The sequence below is a fragment of the Erithacus rubecula genome (genome assembly GCF_903797595.1).
Source record: "Erithacus rubecula genome assembly, chromosome: 1".
NCBI lineage: Eukaryota > Metazoa > Chordata > Aves > Passeriformes > Muscicapidae > Erithacus > Erithacus rubecula.
This window is the reverse complement of record NC_136658.1, coordinates 60,908,925-60,927,509: the sequence shown is the minus strand read 5'-3', so window position 1 is coordinate 60,927,509 and position 18,585 is coordinate 60,908,925. Positions and strand designations below refer to the sequence as shown.

Below are 18,585 nucleotides of genomic sequence, written 5' to 3'. Positions count from 1 at the left end.
TGAATAAGTTCCACTTACATAAGAATGGCAGAATATTGCCCTCAGGATTTATTATTTGCTGTATACTCCGGTCTTACACATACAGATATGGATTAATGGACCATGGTATGTATAGAAAAATAACTGGAAATTCAGAATGAAGCAAAGAAACAAACCAAACAACAGCAGAAAGAAAGAGAAATTAACAGGAATAAAGTCCCTTAGGCATCTGCCCAAGAACTAACACAACACAATCAGGAATTCAGAACATTTATTGCAAAAGCTGAATAACTAAATAATGTTGAACTGGCAAAGCAGTAACAAGGATAACTGGTTAGATATTTATTCTGTCAAAGTCATCAAACACCCCTCACAAACTGACATAAGTACTGCAATAAGCAATGCACCCCTAACCCATTTTTAAGCCTTTTATACTGTAGAGAAAAAAAATAATGTGAACTGCTATATACAAAAGAATAAAGAAATTAACAAAAACGTTCTGATTTTGGTAAAAAATAAAATCATCCTCAGATTAGCTAAATTTGTTACTTTAAAACTGATGTTTCACTGTGGCATATGTAACTTGCTTTTTTCTGTAAGGACTTTTTTTTTTTTTTGCATGCTATTTATTTGTGTAAATCAACTTTCATGCCTTAACAAAAAACATCTAAAAATGTTTCGGATTTGGATTTGCTTTGCGTGCAACTTAGATCTTACTAACATTAGGAGTCACTCTGCTGATTTGACTGAGGTGACATGATCCTGGTACCTGCCAGGCATTGACCAACTATGATAACAAACAGTTAAACAGCAATAATTAGAGATTTAACCCTTTAGTTCCCCCAACTAGCCTACCAGGAGAATGCTCTGTTACATCATGAAGGCACAACACATTAAATATTCTGTGGCTATGGTCTAAAAACACTCGTGTTACTACAACGTTAACGCAGATGAAGATCAACACAAATGCTGCTGTTTCAGCAATACAACTGTCTTAGTTATAGACACACACCTGCCCAACTGGAAAAACATTATTATATTTTGATCCTGTGGAATTTCCGCCATATATTTCAGCTGGGATCAACATCAGCTACCACTCATTAAATGACAGACTACAGCTAATTTGATCAAGGATCCCAAACAAATAGCTTTCTCCTTCACCTACCACCACACACTTAAATATTCTTCTGTTTTGCAATTTCCGTGTTTTATGAAACATAATGGAAATTAAATAAAAAATTGTTAAGTTTTTAAGCCCTTACACAAGTCCTTTCATTTCTTAATATTAAATAAAATTAAATTAAAAAAAAAAGAAATTCTAACTGAATGCTGGCATCATTTGCTACTACATAGAAAAAAGGTTTTGTTCCTTTTCTACAAGTAACCTTTCTTCCTACCCCATCACTCTTTTCACTTTTTATACCTGTGGCTTGAGTTTTTTGGAACACTGTGTGTCAGACAGACTACTAACACAGAAATACTATCACTGAAAATAAAACCAAAACAAGAAAACAAATGAAAGAAATTAAAAAGCAACTGTGAAACACAGAAATATGCTACAGTATCTTTTTAAGTGAACGCTATAAGTACACAAAAATAGTAAGTAATAATTGTTGCTATTTACAAGTATTTGAAAGCTGATTGACTTACAAGTGTCCACTAACATTGTTAATAGCACAATAGGTTTAATGTTTACAGCTTCAATTGTTTGCAATATGATCTCAAGTATAACGGTCCCAGCATAGATCAACGACAACAAAAGCACAATTTTCTAACTGGATATGCTTTTCAATCTTTGCAATCCACTGAGCTTTCGCACTTTCTCACTCTCCAAATGCATCTTCTGTTGTTCATAGCAGCAGTCCAGGGTCAAAAAACAAAGAAACAAAAAAGGATATTTTTCAAACTGGAGAGATCTCTGCAGATTTAAATCATGTCTATTTAACAAAACCACACAACTAGTAGAAACACTTTCATGTTGCAGGACATCATACCTTCTGCAGTGCTAACTTAAAGATATGCATATCTCTGCTAGGTGAAGCATAGTTCTAGAGGTCTACCCAGTACATAAAGCTCTGACACACACATAGTATTAGCAAGTCTAAGTAAGCTAAAGTTATTGGTCCAAAGTAACCATTTCTTATAGCTGGTGCTCCTTTGGACTCTCCACAGATCCCGGGGCCTGTTTATAAGACTTCAAGTTGGCCAGAGGAATGTCAGTCATGTGGTTGCCAGTGTTGAAATGGCCCTCACTGGAACCATACTGCTTTCGATCGCTGAACTGGTTTCTGTTGCTATCTTCTTTCCAGGTCCTGGTCAACGTGTGTCCATTAACTAGTTTGTCCTTCTTAACCCATTCTTTCTGAGGTGCAAAGGTGGAGAGAGGAGACTTTGGCTGTTGGTATGTGCCCAAGCTAGGAGGCATCCAACAGTTGTCTGAGTGACCCAAAACCAGGCATTCTTGAGTACACATCTCTGTAGCTTCAGCTAATCCTCGTGGACCAAGAGGCCCATCTGTTGAAGATAAACAAAGAAAAGGGGGAGAAAGGGGGGGGGGGGGGGGGGGGAAAGACACAGTATTAGATTGTGATATTTGTCATTAAACTTATACATACACCTCAGGAGAAAATTAACAATGATCCTGCAACCAAATATTGTGCTGGTAAATTCTACATACATTTCCATTCTATTAGACAGTAGTTGGTTTGTAGTGTACATACTCCCTGTGCATGCTACCTGTCTAGTTTCAGAAGTGGAAAAACAGTTCAATTATCCTGATGCTATGGGTCTCAGATCCTACTACAAATAAACATAACTATTTTATTATTATTATAAGTCATACATCAAAAGTAAAAAAAAAAACCAAAAAAGGTTATATAAATCTGGCACTTTAAAAAGAGCTGTTCTCATAATTCTTTGTAAGCTAGACATATAAGACCACAGGAGACAGAAATGAAGATTACTGAGGCACTATGCATATTAAATACCTACATAATTTTTCACACACTATTGAGAGCACAGCTGGCCAGCTGCAGGCCTCTCACAATCAAGCAGACAGGTCACCCATGCCTTCAGGAACACAAAAAATCCTCTCAGTCTTCCTGCATTCTAAAATTACTTAATTTGCTAATCTGCTCAGGCTGGATGTACGAGGAAGGGCAAACCAGGAAAAGGCAGATAAATTAGTTAACGTATTTTTGTTAAATATTTCTCAGTATCTGGGATATGCTTTGCTGGGACCCATTGCTGTGTTGTAATTTTTAGCAAGAATTTTGAGATGTCTCTTCCTGGCTTCAGAGTAAATCAACAGGCTAGCACTGAAAACATTTGAAGAGTTAAGGAGACATATTTCCTTGATTAACCAGCCCAGTGACAGGAAGGAAATTCTAGATTGATTTTTGAGAAAGAATATTAGCAAGAAGGCATGAATAGCAAAGTTACTAATCAGAAGAAAAATGTCAGTGGTGTATCAGAAAAAAAAAAGTGTATCTTAATAATGATCTAATTGAGACTCAAAGTGATAAGTGAAGACACTCAAACAAGGATTTCTGTGTTGAAACGCCAAAGAATATTTTGTTCTATTGTACTCCATGCATATACAATAAATTACCCATACTAGCATCTTTTTCTGAACACTGAAATTAACTCAATTAATTTTATGGAAATGCCTATTCATTTCCCACTGGTTTTAAACACTGATACAAAAAATACCATCAGATATATTCCTATATGCTACATTAGTAATTAACTAATCTTCTTATCTCTGAGAAATACCTCTTTTTGAATATCTAAAGAATATATGGTACTTGTTGATGTGACAGAATATAATAATCTATAATAAAATATAATAAGCTATGATAAAAGTTGCTGCTGAATTCCTCAAATAAGAAAGTGTTCTATTGCTGAAAGCTAGACCATGAAAAATGTATAGAATCAATGCTACTTACTTAGATCAATACAAGGTGAAATAATTAAACCAAAACCATTAGGAAAAGAGAAAAAAAACAACTGTAAAGTAGGATCTTAGCAGAGATTTCAATGAAAACCATGAAGCACAATTCTAAAATGAGACCTGAAAGAGAGGCTTGTTTTATTTTTTTCTACAAAATTATTTTTTGAATTCTCTGTTAGGAAGTACTAACCAAACTGAAGCAGGTACTTAGAGAGAAATAAACCCAAACTGAAACAATCATAGGTAAAGAATGGACTCACAGTACATTGTTCACTTTCCCAAAAGTTAATCTTCAGTTTAAAAGCTGACTTTTTTTGGCTGTCAACAAAACTTTTTTTTTAATTAGTTTTTTTCCCATTTTAGAGAAGAAAAAAGTGGGAAGTGGCAGAACTATTTTTAATCTGCCTACCCTCCCAGTAAACTACTCTTTTACTGATCAAGAAAGAAAGAAAGAAAGGTTTTTCAGATATTAAAACTTTCAAAATAGGAATAAGACAGTTTTCCACAGAACAACACTTTTCAAGAAGGATGGTGCATGCACTCTATGCTTCCAATCTACAGTGGAATAAAAGGATAACAGGAGAGCCATCAGTACAATAGTTCTGAATGACATAACTTACTTTTTCTGTTTAGTTAAATAAATTTAAAGAGAGAAGACTATAATTTCAATTTAAAAATTAAATGAGCTATAAGCTAGTTTTACTTAAGAATAAATATGCATGTGATCCTATAAGCTACTTTCCTAACTCTTTGGAAGACTTCTTCATGTGTTTTACTTTCTTTAGTAACAGTGCTAGGCAGTTAATGCTGTTCAACTGGGAATGAATTTTAAGCATTGTTTGCTTTATCCATCTCTAAGGTGATAGACTTTCTGGACAGCACTGGAATATTCAGATATCTGCTACTACTGTGAGCAGCAGACAGGAATAAGGTAACAATGCTTAGATGAATTCCTGTGCAAGAATTGTTCCTTGAGTTTTTCCAGTTTAACAAAATACCACTGTCCAACTAGGACCTGGAAAATTAATTGCTGTGTGCAAGTCTTCCCCCAGTCAACCTTCCCTAAGCAGAGATCTCAATCAAGATCATGCAGTCTTTATATCAGCCAGTAAAAGTTTTGATATGGATGTTGGTCACAAAACAAGTGACAGCTGTAGAGAGAGTGAGACTCTGTCCTTTAAGGAGAGGACTGGGAATCTCAGGGAACACCTGAAAGACACTTATTTTAGCTGTGTAATTGTTCAAATAGCTGTGAGGTATGTTACAGTCTGCAGACACCTCTGCACATACCTGTATCTAAGAATGTCCAGAATTGAGAAGAGGTTCAGACTCCTACTCAAATGTGTACACATATTTTCCAGTACACTGTCTCATGCTTTTCAATCTGAAAAATACAGGGACTATTTACTTGCCTTACTAAAATATTGTGAGGTCTAAGTTTACAAAATGCCTTGCAAGAATTCATCTAATAGATAACTAAGGATTATTATTTTAATCACTTTTGGTTGAACCATAACAAGTGAAAAAGAAATCAACAAAGTGATTGTTAGAATAACATTTTTACTCTCAAGTTATGGAGGAAAAAGGCAGCTTCATTCATAATGTGTGTGATGCCTGCCATAGCTATCTCCAGTTAAGACCCTTAGATAAAACCATAATTGTTTGATGAATGTTGTTGCTAATAATGGTGATGATTGTGATTTAGGGGGTTCTACAAATTTCCTACTATGAGATATAAGAAAAAGATGAAAAGGAAAAAAAAAAAGGATCTCAACTACCAAAAAAAAACCAAAAAAACCAAAAACCAACAAAAAACCCCAAACAAACAATGTTTTGACAATCAGGTTTTTTGAGTTTCTGTTTTGTTTTATTATGTTCTCAATCATAAAATTTAGTCTTTTCTAAGACTATTATTAGGTTGCTATTTAGCAGCATAAAGTGTAATGATCATGAGCAATATGATAGGAGAGAGATCTTCTGGGGATTGCGTGACTGAAGAGTTGGCTGCTATCTATTGAGAAAGCCATAATGTTGCCTTAATGGTAATTATCTTTCTCCTCCACCACTGCTAAACAATAGTTTCCACCCAATTTTCTAAAGTTGTTTCATTACCACATACAATGACACCACTTAAAAACCTGTTCCTGCTGCTTTAATTTTATAATTGCATTAATTTGTTTCCTTTCTCTTCACAAAAAATGTCACTGCAATTTCTGTATCAAGCTTTTCCATACTGAAGTACTTTATTGATATGTGGGGGATTTTTTTTCAAAGTATTTGTTCTCTGAACAATCCATAATCCGTGTGGCTGGTTATCAGTCTTGGCTGCTTGAATATATAATGACACAAGTGCTGATAAAACTGTACAAGCCATCTGTCTCTGGAGTTAAATGTTTTGAAAGCAAACACAAAAGTGCATAACAAACACTCCCTTAAATTGTCTTTGTAAATATTTATATCAGATCTTACCCAAAAATGCTTTTTTGTTGTTATTTTATTCTGTTAATAGCTGTCAAGCAGATGCATGACTTGCCTACTCAAAAGCAGACAGGTGTAAGAAGGAAAATAATGTATGCCACTCAAGAGCTGGTCATACCCTAACACTGGAATTTCTGTGTGGTCTTTTATCTCTTTTTATTATACCCAGAAGCTAAACAGCTATTTCATTGATTAACTTACTGCTGCAATTAGCAAGCAGCTTCTGGTGTGATGACCAGCTGCTTTTCACCTGCTTCCTTAAAAATCTCTTGCTTACAGCCAGAAAATTCTTTCTCCAGTTCTGGAAGAGTTGAGGACACAAGATAATTTCCACCCAGTGAGACATTTTGGTCTCAAGTGACATGAATAGGTACTCTTTCCCTGAAGGTGCTAGCATTAAGTACAGTGGATTTGGACATGGCCACAGTTGTGTTTCAGGCAATCGTATTTATTTAACTTTTCATATTGCATCTTAAAAGACCCTAAAAAAACCCGAAAGCAACATTTTCAGCTCTACTTATCCTCAAATTCAGAAAACTAATTTTTTTTTGTTGTGTTGTTGGCTTGTGTTGCTTTTGGTTTTGACTTTTTTTTTGAGCTTTCATAAGTTTATTTACTGAATGACCTTCTAAAAGACCTCATGATTTTACAGCCTTCCCCACATATATTGGAACTGAAATGACATTATTTCATTTAATAGAGATTTTGCAACTACTCATATATTAAATATAAAAACTGTAATAAAGTTTATAATGAATAAGGTTCTTTTGACTTTTTTTTTGCTCTTAATTATCAGAAAAATAAATGAGGAAGACTGTTCTTTATTTCTAGTCTGTTTATAAAAATAATTTAAGTCTACAAAACCACACAAATGCTGTGTAGGATGTGCTTCCTTGGTATTATTAATTAACAAGAACATTCAATGTCTATTTAAAAAATATATTTTTAGTGACTTACTCCACGGTCATTCTACCTGGCACAGCCAATTCACATTCCATCCTGAAATTACCTTGTTCAAAGGTCTCTGGATTCCTCCTTACACTGCTGCCAGTTTTGGTAGACTTACCACTACCACCTTCTACCCTGCTGCTTTTCTTTTGCTTTCCTGGCATTAAATCCTCTGTACTCAGGCAGATACCAAGAAACCCCTGCTACTTTCTGTTCCCTGTCTTGCCCCAGACTTCTTTTTATCAAGGCTAAAATAAATAATACTGTAAGGTTAGCTTATACCTGCATTACATTGCAGAGATAAGCTACCAGAATCTTTAATAAGCATGACAGGAGGGTCAGGAAACAGGGCAAGTAAAGGTGTGTGGGAGGGACTACCCACAATATAGAAAAGCAGGAACAAAAGTATTTTCTGAAAAGCTGGGAAAACCTCACACAGTAAGATTTTCTCTGCTATTCTGTGAAGTATTTAAGTGATCTAGATGTGTTGCATATCATGTACATGACTGTACAAAAACTCTTCATGATTTTGATTTCATGGGCAGCTAAATTTTGAAGGCAAAAATATTCAAGTAGTTGAAATTTTGTTTCTACCTAGTTGTCTGATGTTTGAAGTTTCTTCATATCTATATCTTTTCAGAGCTAATTAAACAAAGTAGAAGTTGAGAAACTACTCTGCATTTCTTGTCTTAAGTTCCTTTCCCCTACAGCTGCTCTACTATAAAAGCCATAATGAAAGGGAATGTTACTCACTTTGCAATATTTTTTTCTTTTTTTTTTTTTTTTTTTTTTTTTTTTTTTTTTCTGGTATATTTTCTAGAAATTCAATACCATTTATGACTTACAAAGTACACCTCCATCAGTAATGGCTCTGCTGTAAGGATGTTATTTTTCTTAGTGCTCTCTGGTCTCTAAGAACAAATAAACATATTAACCAGTGTGAAGCTTGTGACCATTCTGGAAGCAAGTTGCAGCAATCTGAAATCACAAGGGCAGGGTCCTTGCAACAAGGGTGTGGGAAATGCCCCAGGGGCTGTTACAAAGAACCATGGCCTGGAATGATGCTGAGCTACAACTGAGCAGCTCAAACCTGAATGATTCCTTGCTCTTCACTGGTCATACACATCCACTCCATTACATATTCTGGATTGCACATTGCTTATGTTTGGATCTCTATGACACTACGTTGTTTTTTTTTTTTTAACTGGGTGAAACATCGCAATTTATAGTTAAAAAAGGTAGGTTCACTAGATAATATAGTGGTTCTTTCTGGTCTTAAAAATCAGAAACCATTAACATAAAACTGAACTTTGTATAAACTTTCACTGACAATTGAGCATACACTTTAGAAATACAGAAGATGCAAAATAATACCTCAGATTTTTATTCTGACTTAATACATTCTGTCATTAAAAGCTAACAAACAACTAAATAAACAAACAAAGACACACAAATGAGTGCAATTTGTATTCTTAGCTGAAGTGTCACATTGTGGATGCAGACAGTCACCTTGCAGGAAGAGCAGGAGAAAAGAAATGCAAACAGGATTTTACAAAAACCCCCATTTGTTAACAAATAAATACAGATTAAAAGCTTTATACATCCCTCATACAGATTTTATTCTTTGGGCACAGATGAAAAGTCAACATTTGCAAATGGAGATAGTCCAAATTTAACAATACATGGGCAGCCAGAACAGCAGATTCTCTCCCTGAGAGGATATTGTTATTTAGACAGACTTTATGGCACACAAAGAGCAGACAGCATATCTTTATAAATTTGCAACCATCTTCAGCATGGAATGGAACTCATCCATCTTTTCATCCGCTCAAGCTACTCCTCTGAAGAATGCTGTCTCACATAATTCTATTTCCTCAAAAATTGGCAGGTTTTTCCTGCCATACATTTAATTTTAGCAGGACAATCTAATGCATAAAAACTCCTCAGAGGATTCAAATGAACTTTTAAAATTTGATTGTACCACTTAATGAGACCAGTGTTCAAATATTTTGAATAATATTACTTCCAGCATTAATCTTTTTCATTATGTATCCCTTCATTTTGCGGTCTAAAAAATGTATTTGTTCCCAAAAGATCATGATGGATGATGATAATAAAATATTCATAAAGCATCCCATGTTCACAATCATTTACTACCTTTTTTCTCTCACACCTAAATATTTATGATACTTGATCAAAATATTTTGTTGAATTGATTTACAGGCAACATGCTGAGACAGCACCACTTTTGACATGGTCACATTTTCCGATCTATTAATATGCCCCAAACATGAACCTGCTGTCAGTCTAAAACAATTTAAGTCTCTATTTATAAAATTCAGTCAACTGCTTCACATAAAATCAAATTTTGATCAGCAATTTCTATAAATTCACTTTAAGAAAAGGTGGTATTCAATTTGAAAAAAAAGGCAGTCAAAATGAGAAGAACTAGCAGAATGATGTGAAACTGAGCTGAAAAATATTTATTTCAACTCTGTGCAGTTGTAAAATTTTTGTGCTGTTGTTATGTGCCTGACCATTAATTCATTTACAGCAGAAAAAACAAAACCACTCAGGTTGAATTTAATTTTATTTTTTTATGATTGTTAAAAAAGTCTAAAAATAATTGGTTTTCTTGATCATTTTCTAGCTTATAGAAAAAGCCTGATCTTCTGACTTGTGGTAAATACGTATCCGGGCTCCCTGGAATGCAAGCTTTGAATATATTGAAGTAAGAATATTGACTTTATTAAGCAACAATGGAATAAAGACAAAATTTGAGATCATAATCATCTAAATATATATGATGAGCTGCGTTGTTAATTTTTTTTATATGTTTTGATATATATATATATGTATGTCATTTATTTTTACTTTTATACACATTTCTGTCTGATGATAAATAAGGAATCTCTGTATGACAACTGAGACATTTCCTAAGTATTACTTTCCTAGCATTAGATTAACCTCTGTAAAGCAGATATTGTCAAATTAAACATTTTTCCTAATCTGTGCAGACGCATTTAAAAGTGATAAAGTGTTATGGCAAAGCCAAGGGTAAGGTATAGCTCCAGATTCAAATGCTAAACCTTGCTATCTACAATGAAGTTGTGTACATAATAAGTGCTACAGCTACTTGTTGTTTTTAAGGGAGATTTAGTCAAAGCAGTATAATTACAAGAGCTGTTCTGATTAATTTCTGTCCATTAGTTTTCATGATTTACTATATTTTATTGACTTGACCAATTGACAAGATTAACAAAACGTCTGTTAATCTAAAGGTGGAATTAGAAAATTAGTATATCTGTGGTTCCTGTGTAGGTATATACATTGTAAACATCTAAAATTTAATTTCAATCCTATACTTGTCTTCTCTTTAGCACTATATCACCTTGATCCTTTAAGCAGCAAATATGCAAGACATTTGCTCATACTTGGTTCAGATTACAGGACCATCAAGGTTGGAAGAAGCATTCAAGATAATCGAGTCTGTCAACTTGGCCCCACCCTAATCCCCCCTGAACCATATCCCCAAGTATCACATCCAGATGCTTCTTGAACACTCCCAGATGACTGTCTCTAGAGCTGTATCCCAGGCTGGAATGAATCCTACTTTACTTAACATTTTATCTTTAGTAATCTTAATTTTAGACCTAAATTAATTACAAGAAAATTTCCCGTCACTCATCTTAAATGAAATCTATTAACTAAATTCAATGATATAAATTTTTAGGAGAAGGATTCATCATCCAGGCAGCTGAAAAAATGGTGATAGGAATATTTTTTGGAGAAAAATACAGGAATACTGATGAGAAGTGAGCTGAAAACTTATCAAATAAAACAGTACAACTATATAGGGACAGATCAGAAAAAGCTGGAGAACTTTTAAAGGAAGAATTGGTATAGTATGTAGGGAAGTTAATTGCTAAAGGAATGACTTGCAGATCACAAGGGAATTGATCTGTTTCCTTTAGTACATGCCTTCCTAAATCAGGCTTACCTGTAAAATTCATTTTGTGCTTCGTAGTGACAAAAGACCAAGTTTTACAGCCACTGAAGACAGTAGCAAAACTCCAACCTATTTCAAAGGTAGGAGGTATATGACCAATAAATGTGTGGGAAGACAGCTGCCTGTCTCTGGTATCCCACCAAATAAACCAAATGTCAAATACATATTTTTACCTATCAGTAAAGTATTGTGGTATATCAGGTCATCATGATTTTAAGTATTTGCCATTGCATTTAGAAAACTTGCTGCCTCTGAAGTTGCTGTTAAATAACTCACTTGATACAAAGGTAATAATCATCTTAAAATTAAATGTTAATTCATTCATGACTGCAATTTTATAATAGTTTCTCTTCTAAAGCTAGATTTTTGGCACAGAGCTGTGCATTACTTGCAGGTGTTTGCAGGGGAAGACAGGGTGTCCTAACCAAGTGTCAGTGATTCTTTTCAGCATTCAGCCATTGAACCCAAGAACAGGACAAAGTCATTAAGAAAACAGTAATTCTTAGGTGTTTTGACAAGACATTCTATAAATAGTAATTAACATCTGCACTGCTGTTTCTGTCAGGGAGGTGAATGGAAATGTTAAGTGAGCAAAATCTGGTGACTGTTTTTCTCATTTTGTTAAATCATCTTTACCATTTGTATCTTCTTTTTATAATACAAGAGGAAAATATATTATTTATCTCAGGCTTTTAATCTGCTTCATAAGATTTCATATCTAAAAGTTCAGTAAACACGAACATGTACATAATGCCCATTATTTTTAGAAGCTTAAAACTTAAAAGCCTTTATTATACATCATGAAATATGAGTCCAAGATTATATCATGCATGTATGTTTTTAGCATTTGTTTTCTTCTTACCTGTGGAAAATAAAACCAGTTTAACTTTACATTTAAAGCTGTAACCAAGAAAATAGATGCAATGTATCCCCAAGTATTCACAACTCTCATGTTGCACGAATTGTCGGATTTTTATGTGACTGAACAAGAAATATCAGTTTCTAGTCATATTTTATAACAACTAAATGAATTCTGTGGAGGTAAGCAAGCCTTCTTTTTTGTCTTTGAGTATTATAAAAACACAATGGTTTGAGGAAATCAAACCAACCATTTCTCTTGGCACGTTTCTTTCCAAAATGTGCTTTACATATGAACCAAATTACCCATGATTTTTTTGCTACTTGAGAAACCAGACCTAGAGGAGAATGTAAAGAGCTTGTTGTGTGTATAAATGTTCTTGATCTGTGCTCATAGTTCTTCTTCAAGCACCTTGCTTAATCCATTTTAACCTGTGTAAAAATCAAAAATAATTGACAATATTCTCTTGCTTCAAAAATGTCCAGACAGCTAGAGACAACATCCAGAAAATTCTTTTAAATGCACTCTATATGCATTTTGTGCAGCAATTTCAGACAATCCTTTTGTTTTGTACTTAGATTTGAATGCAACTTAAAGTGGCTTACTTTAGAGCTATTCTTGCATGAATAAATACAATATAAGAGAAAAAAAGAAGTGTTACATGTTTGGAAGGATTCATTTCCTGGAAAATTTCATTATATAGGAAAGAGGACAAAGCAAGGTTATAAAAAATAAAGTTTTCTCCAAAAAATATGAATTCATTATTCATGTGAAATATTATTTGATTTTCTCTTCAGAACCACAAAGATAATTTTTTTCTTCAGTCTTCCAAGTGAGATTTGTAAGCCTGGAAGTACAGCTACTTCTAAGTATCAGAATAGGATTGTGTGACTAACCAAAACTATTTGGTGCATACAGATGTTGTTTCCATACCAATTTTCAGTACATTGAATGTAATGACTAAATGCAGCACAGATTAATTTTCAAATATGGTTTAATAAAATGTAAGTGTTTTGATTCAGGAACATTTGTTTAATGGGAGTTTTAATGTAAACTATATAGGCTTATTTAGAGACTTATGGATATCTCGCATGAAAAATGATGTAAATGAATACAGTTTTTAAAGAAAAAGAAGGAACTGTAGCATGGGTAGCTCAGACATAATGAAAGAAAGCACTTTCCAGTATTCTCTGTGTAATATGCTTGCAGTTCTGACAACTCAACTGATGCTGATCAGAATCTTACAAAATTAGCTAAATGAGATGCTATTATACAAGCAAAATTAGGAAATGGTTCTTTTGTCTCTGGATTAGTTTAATGACATCTCTGATATCTGTGTCCTGTGATATTTATCGAGAATATATTTTTGTGTAGAAGGAAAAATCAAGAGTTTAATCAAGCTTACTAGTCATCTAATTTAAGCCCTTTTTCCTGTCACATTGTTCAATTATTCGGAGTCATGAAGCTTAAGTTAGGAGAACAAGTACCTAGATTTAGGTCCAAATTCTGCTAAGAGAAATGTAATTCAAAAGTACTTTCAAATCAGTTTAACTACTTATTTACATAATAACATGTACTCATAAGGCATCTGCCACAAATTTGCAACAAATTTGGTTTAACCTAAATCTGATTTTGGTCTGATTTGAACAGAAGGAAAATTGGAAAACGAGTGGCAAGCAGCATACCTTAGAAATAGGGGTTCATGAAAAACATGTATTTCAACTTAAATTTAATGTTTGTTGAGACAGTGGTAATTACCCTAATTATGGAATAAATTTATACTTTTTATCTTTCTTAGTTTTTAAATATGTTTTTTAACACCATAGCATGTACGTAAATTTTCATATTGCCCTTAGATGAGCTGCTTTCTTGAGTACAACAGTTGTAGCTTTTTGATATTGTGTTTTAACCTCTTGAATTCCTTGAAAGAGGGGATTATCTTTCCTTTCCTTTCCTTTCCTTTCCTTTCCTTTCCTTTCCTTTCCTTTCCTTTCCTTTCCTTTCCTTTCCTTTCCTTTCCTTTCCTTTCCTTTCCTTTCCTTTCCTTTCCTTTCCTTTCCTTTCCTTTCCTTTTCCTTTCCTTTCCTTTCCTTTCCTTTTCCTTTCCTTTCCTTTCCTTTCCTTTCCTTTCCTTTCCTTTCCTTTCCTTTTCCTTTCCTTTCCTTTCCTTTCCTTTCCTTTCCTTTCCTTTCCTTTCCTTTCCTTTCCTTTCCTTTCCTTTCCTTTCCTTTCCTTTCCTTTCCTTTCCTTTCCTTTCCTTTCCTTTCCTTTCCTTTCCTTTCCTTTCCTTTCCTTTCCTTTCCTTCCTTTCCTTTCCTTTCCTTTCCTTTCCTTTCCTTTCCTTTCCTTTCCCTCTATTGTGACACAAAAAAAGAATGGAATTTTATCTCTGCATTTCACTTTGACAATATTGCAGACCTCTCACCATAGCAGTATGGGTTTTTGAAATATTAAGAGGCCAAGGTTGTAGCTGTAGGACAGTGGACCAGGCCAACAACAATGAAAAGGAAAGAACTTCAACTCCACTACTGCTAATAGCATTTTTGAGTGCTGGGAGTGAAGACAAACCCTTCACAAAAGTTTGAAAAGATTGATTACATTGTAATTTATCTTAGGTCCCCCATTCAGATATTAAGTGCTAGCAGTATTCCTGATTATAATGGAAAATTTTGTTCCCTGCTGTGGGGAGAAAATAGCACTGAAAGCAGAAAACACCTGGCAGACACCTTGAATATGGAACTTTTTATTAAACACTGTATTTTTTTTTCTTTGTTAATTAATCTATTTCACAGTCTCAGGTAATCACTTTGCAATTTCTCAGTAGTCTGACTTTCAAAGGAACTTTATGCTCTGTCAGTTTCTATACCCATGTTGTCAAAGAACATGGGAATGACATAAGCCTCTTGGTAAATTGTCCACAGCTGTCTTGCACATCCATTTCCTAGAAGGCAGTAACATTGAACACATTCTTTGTTCTAAATGTTATACATTGAGAATGTATTCTCTGTCTCTTTACTTAGTTTTCTGAGTAAACTTTAAGAGTCCTGCTATTTTACAGCTAAAAGATGAAGTTAGTAAGATCTCCTTGTTGACAAGACTAAGTAAGACTGCAACACTTGTTTGCACAAATGCCCACCTCATCATCAGCTGCAGCAGTCACACCAACTAGAAGCCTTTGCCTAAACTGATGCTAACTCTCTTGCATATCACCTAAGCTTTCTTCTTCATGCTTTGTGTACTTTTGTCTGGTACCTGCTGTTTACTGGGGAGACATATACTACAGAGAAATGGGCAAAATTAATCAGAGGGAAAATCCACATTTAACACCAACCCATTTTAAAAATAAAGTATAAGATGAGTGCTACCTGACTGGTCATAAATGTATACCGAAATTTGGAGACGAGAATTGCAGGCACAAGTTGTCACAAATCTATAAGAATTGATCTGAAGGAATAAAACAGAACTAAAAGGGAAAGTATAACACCATGACAACTGATAAAAGGGAAAGTCTGACACAAATAAGAATGATAGATAATGTGAGATTGCATGGTAAATTACTTAATTTTTAGAAGCAAAGGAAATTGAGTAAATATAATCTCTCTGGACTTCAGCAGAGCAAGTGATGAAGTTCTGTATAGTAAACTATTTTAGTTTAGCAAGAATACAGGCTAATAGAACCTGTAGGTTGATTCAAAGAGGGAAGAGATCGAGCTGAAGAGAGGTCCCACATAATTCAATATCAGAACTAATCCTGAAACATATTTTCAGTAATGTTAATTCAGACCTATAGAGAAAGGGCTGATGCACTGTGTTTCTGACATACAACTGGCAAGTAATTTCAGTGAAGACCAAGTTATTAGAAGAATTAAAGAAAAAAAAAATAAAAGCAGGAGTCTTTCTTGTTAGACTAGGAGATTTTAGTTTTTTCATTTAGAAGAATAAAACCAGACATAGTAATAGGTGATAACCATTGATAAAAAAATACAGACATCAAACAACTTTGTAAATTAAGAGAAAATGTTGTCATGAGACAACACAGACACACAGTGTCTATGGTAAGACACTGCTGGACCCCATCTCAACATTTAGATTCTTATATTAACAAAAATTCCACAACAAAACCAGCAGACTTTATTTTGCAAATTAGTGGAAGTTTATAGTCTTGCATTTAATTGCTTAATGTCTGACTACAGTCAAGGCAGCTGATGTAGAACAGAAGCTTGTGCAGCACCAAAGTATTAAGAAACTATAGTCACAATGTACTGTTTCTAGTACAAGATGGATAAAAGGATTTATAATTCCTTACAAAGGGAATTTGCAGCATTTAGGGTAAGAATTCTTAGCAAGAAGGTGGGATTTTTCAGTAGGAATGGTTCCAAAAAATCTCATCTAGTTAAGGAAGATATTAGAAGAATTATATGATGAAATACTGGCATTTCTAATTGAAGAATACCTTTCAGCTAACCAAGGAAATTCTTCAAACAGTCTCTTTCACAACATGATTCATCTGAACTCCTCTAGGTTTTACTTTATGATGAGATGAATTGTGCCCCAAAAGTGTCTTCTTCTCCCTGCAGACTACTAAATTACCCAAAGTGCCAAGATCAGGTGTATACATGGTATCCTCAGCTTCTACAGCTGAAGCAACAAAAGACAGATCTTTCAAGGCATCTCCTAAATCAAAGACAATATGTGTGACCTTAGCAGTGTAATTTGCTTCCTCTGTTTCTTTATGCCCATCTATAAAATGAAGATAATAGAATTTCCATAGCTTACAGGGTAACACAGTGGGTTGTGTATTACATTGCTCTCTAATAACATGGCAATGGATGACCTATAAGTACTTAGGCTATTCTGAACTGTTAAATGAGGAAGCCAAGAATAACAAAGAGTAAAACTTGTAAACTATTTTATTGTCAGAGAGACCCATTTGATGCCTCCCTGCAGCAATACACCACTAAAAAGATGGGGTTCCTGTAAAACATCCTGTTAATCATAACAGTAGGAGTGATGTTTTTGAGAGAGGTGATAACCCTCCCTCCCAAGTAAGACAATTCAGACTGGATGTTTTCCTCTTTAGTTACACAAATTTTGTTCCATTTGTCTCATGACTTGGGTAAACAATTGCTCCATAGAGAAAATATTTTTTCTATTTATTGCCCACTGACAGACACATGATACATAATTTTAAAATGCCTATGTTCTATTTTAAGATAGATACCAGGGAAATGCTTGCCATCATTCAAATATTTACTGAACACATTTCTAGAGTAACGACTGGACTTATGCTAAGATACATACATGTCTCATATATGCAAAGGCTAATTTTCATCATGTTTTCACCAATAGCAGTTGACTTCAGCTGAATTACTCCTATTTGACTGTAGAATTGCTTTCAGAATCATCCTTATATTTCACCCAGAGCTTACAAATCTCCAGCAGGAAAGCATCATTTTATTGTAAGGATAAATTAGCATTCACCCAGAATTCCCTGGGAGAAAGGGTTTCTTTTAACCACATTGATTTAGAGAAACATAGAGACCTTATTTATTTAAAATCAAGGATATGAATATTTTAACAGCAGCAGAAGACATAAGAGAAGGCAAGCATTCAAAGTTGCTGCAAATGAAAAAAAAAAAAAAAAGAAAAAGAAAAAATTCTTCCTGTTGCATTGTTTGGAGCTAATGGATGATGATAGAATTTGAAGAGTGCAGGGAAAGAGGTACAAAGAAGTACTTGTCAATAATAAGAACAACAGCCATATATTTACAATGCAGTGTTTCAAGCCAAAATAGACATTCTTTTCTCTGATCTCAGGAAAAGCTATCTGCAGTTCACAGGCCCAAATTTCAGTCTTCTCATATCACTCAAAGGAAGTACTGAGATAACTGTGCTAGAGATGACAGACTAGTAACCTCTCTAGCAAGCCAGACCAGTGGGGGGGTGTCATGTTTTTTGTATCTGGACTGAAAGCACTCTTCCCACTTAGAAATGCTCTCTTTTGTTCTCCCTGGTGCCTGAAATTCATTCTCAAGGGATATGAAAAGTTGAAATTCATCTCATAAAAGAAAAAGGGTGCCTTCAATTTCCATAGGAACAAAGAATCACAAAACAAATGTAAATCCTTTTCTCTTTTGATTTCCTCTCAAGGCAGAACTGCTCACAGACATCATAAACCAAATCCCCAGCTGTACCAGCTGTTACAGCAGCCCTAAAGTCAGAAGGTGTCACCCCCTGTATCTGTGCCCGTAAGAGAAACATAAGAACAAACCAATGCTATTCAATATCAGCCATGCAAAAAAACAATGAAGTAAAGTCAGTTTACTCATAACTATAAATTTGCAACAATCATTATTGCTA

The 18,585-nt window shown here is 34.3% G+C and overlaps 1 protein-coding gene across 4 annotated transcripts in view; it reads right to left on the bottom strand.

Moving 5' to 3' along the window:
* Positions 1-234: 234 nt before the first annotated feature.
* PCDH9 (protocadherin 9) overlaps positions 235-18,585 on the bottom strand; it is a 667,287-nt gene continuing 648,936 nt past the window's right edge. For 2 of the 4 annotated variants that reach the window (XM_079315994.1, XM_079315993.1), the window contains one exon: positions 235-2,493. In XM_079315994.1, coding sequence (XP_079172120.1) covers positions 2,120-2,493 — 374 coding nt within the window. In that variant the 3' untranslated portion in view covers positions 235-2,119. The remainder of the gene's footprint in view (positions 2,494-18,585) is intronic. The other 2 variants (XM_079315991.1, XM_079315992.1) reach the window with 1 other exon arrangement.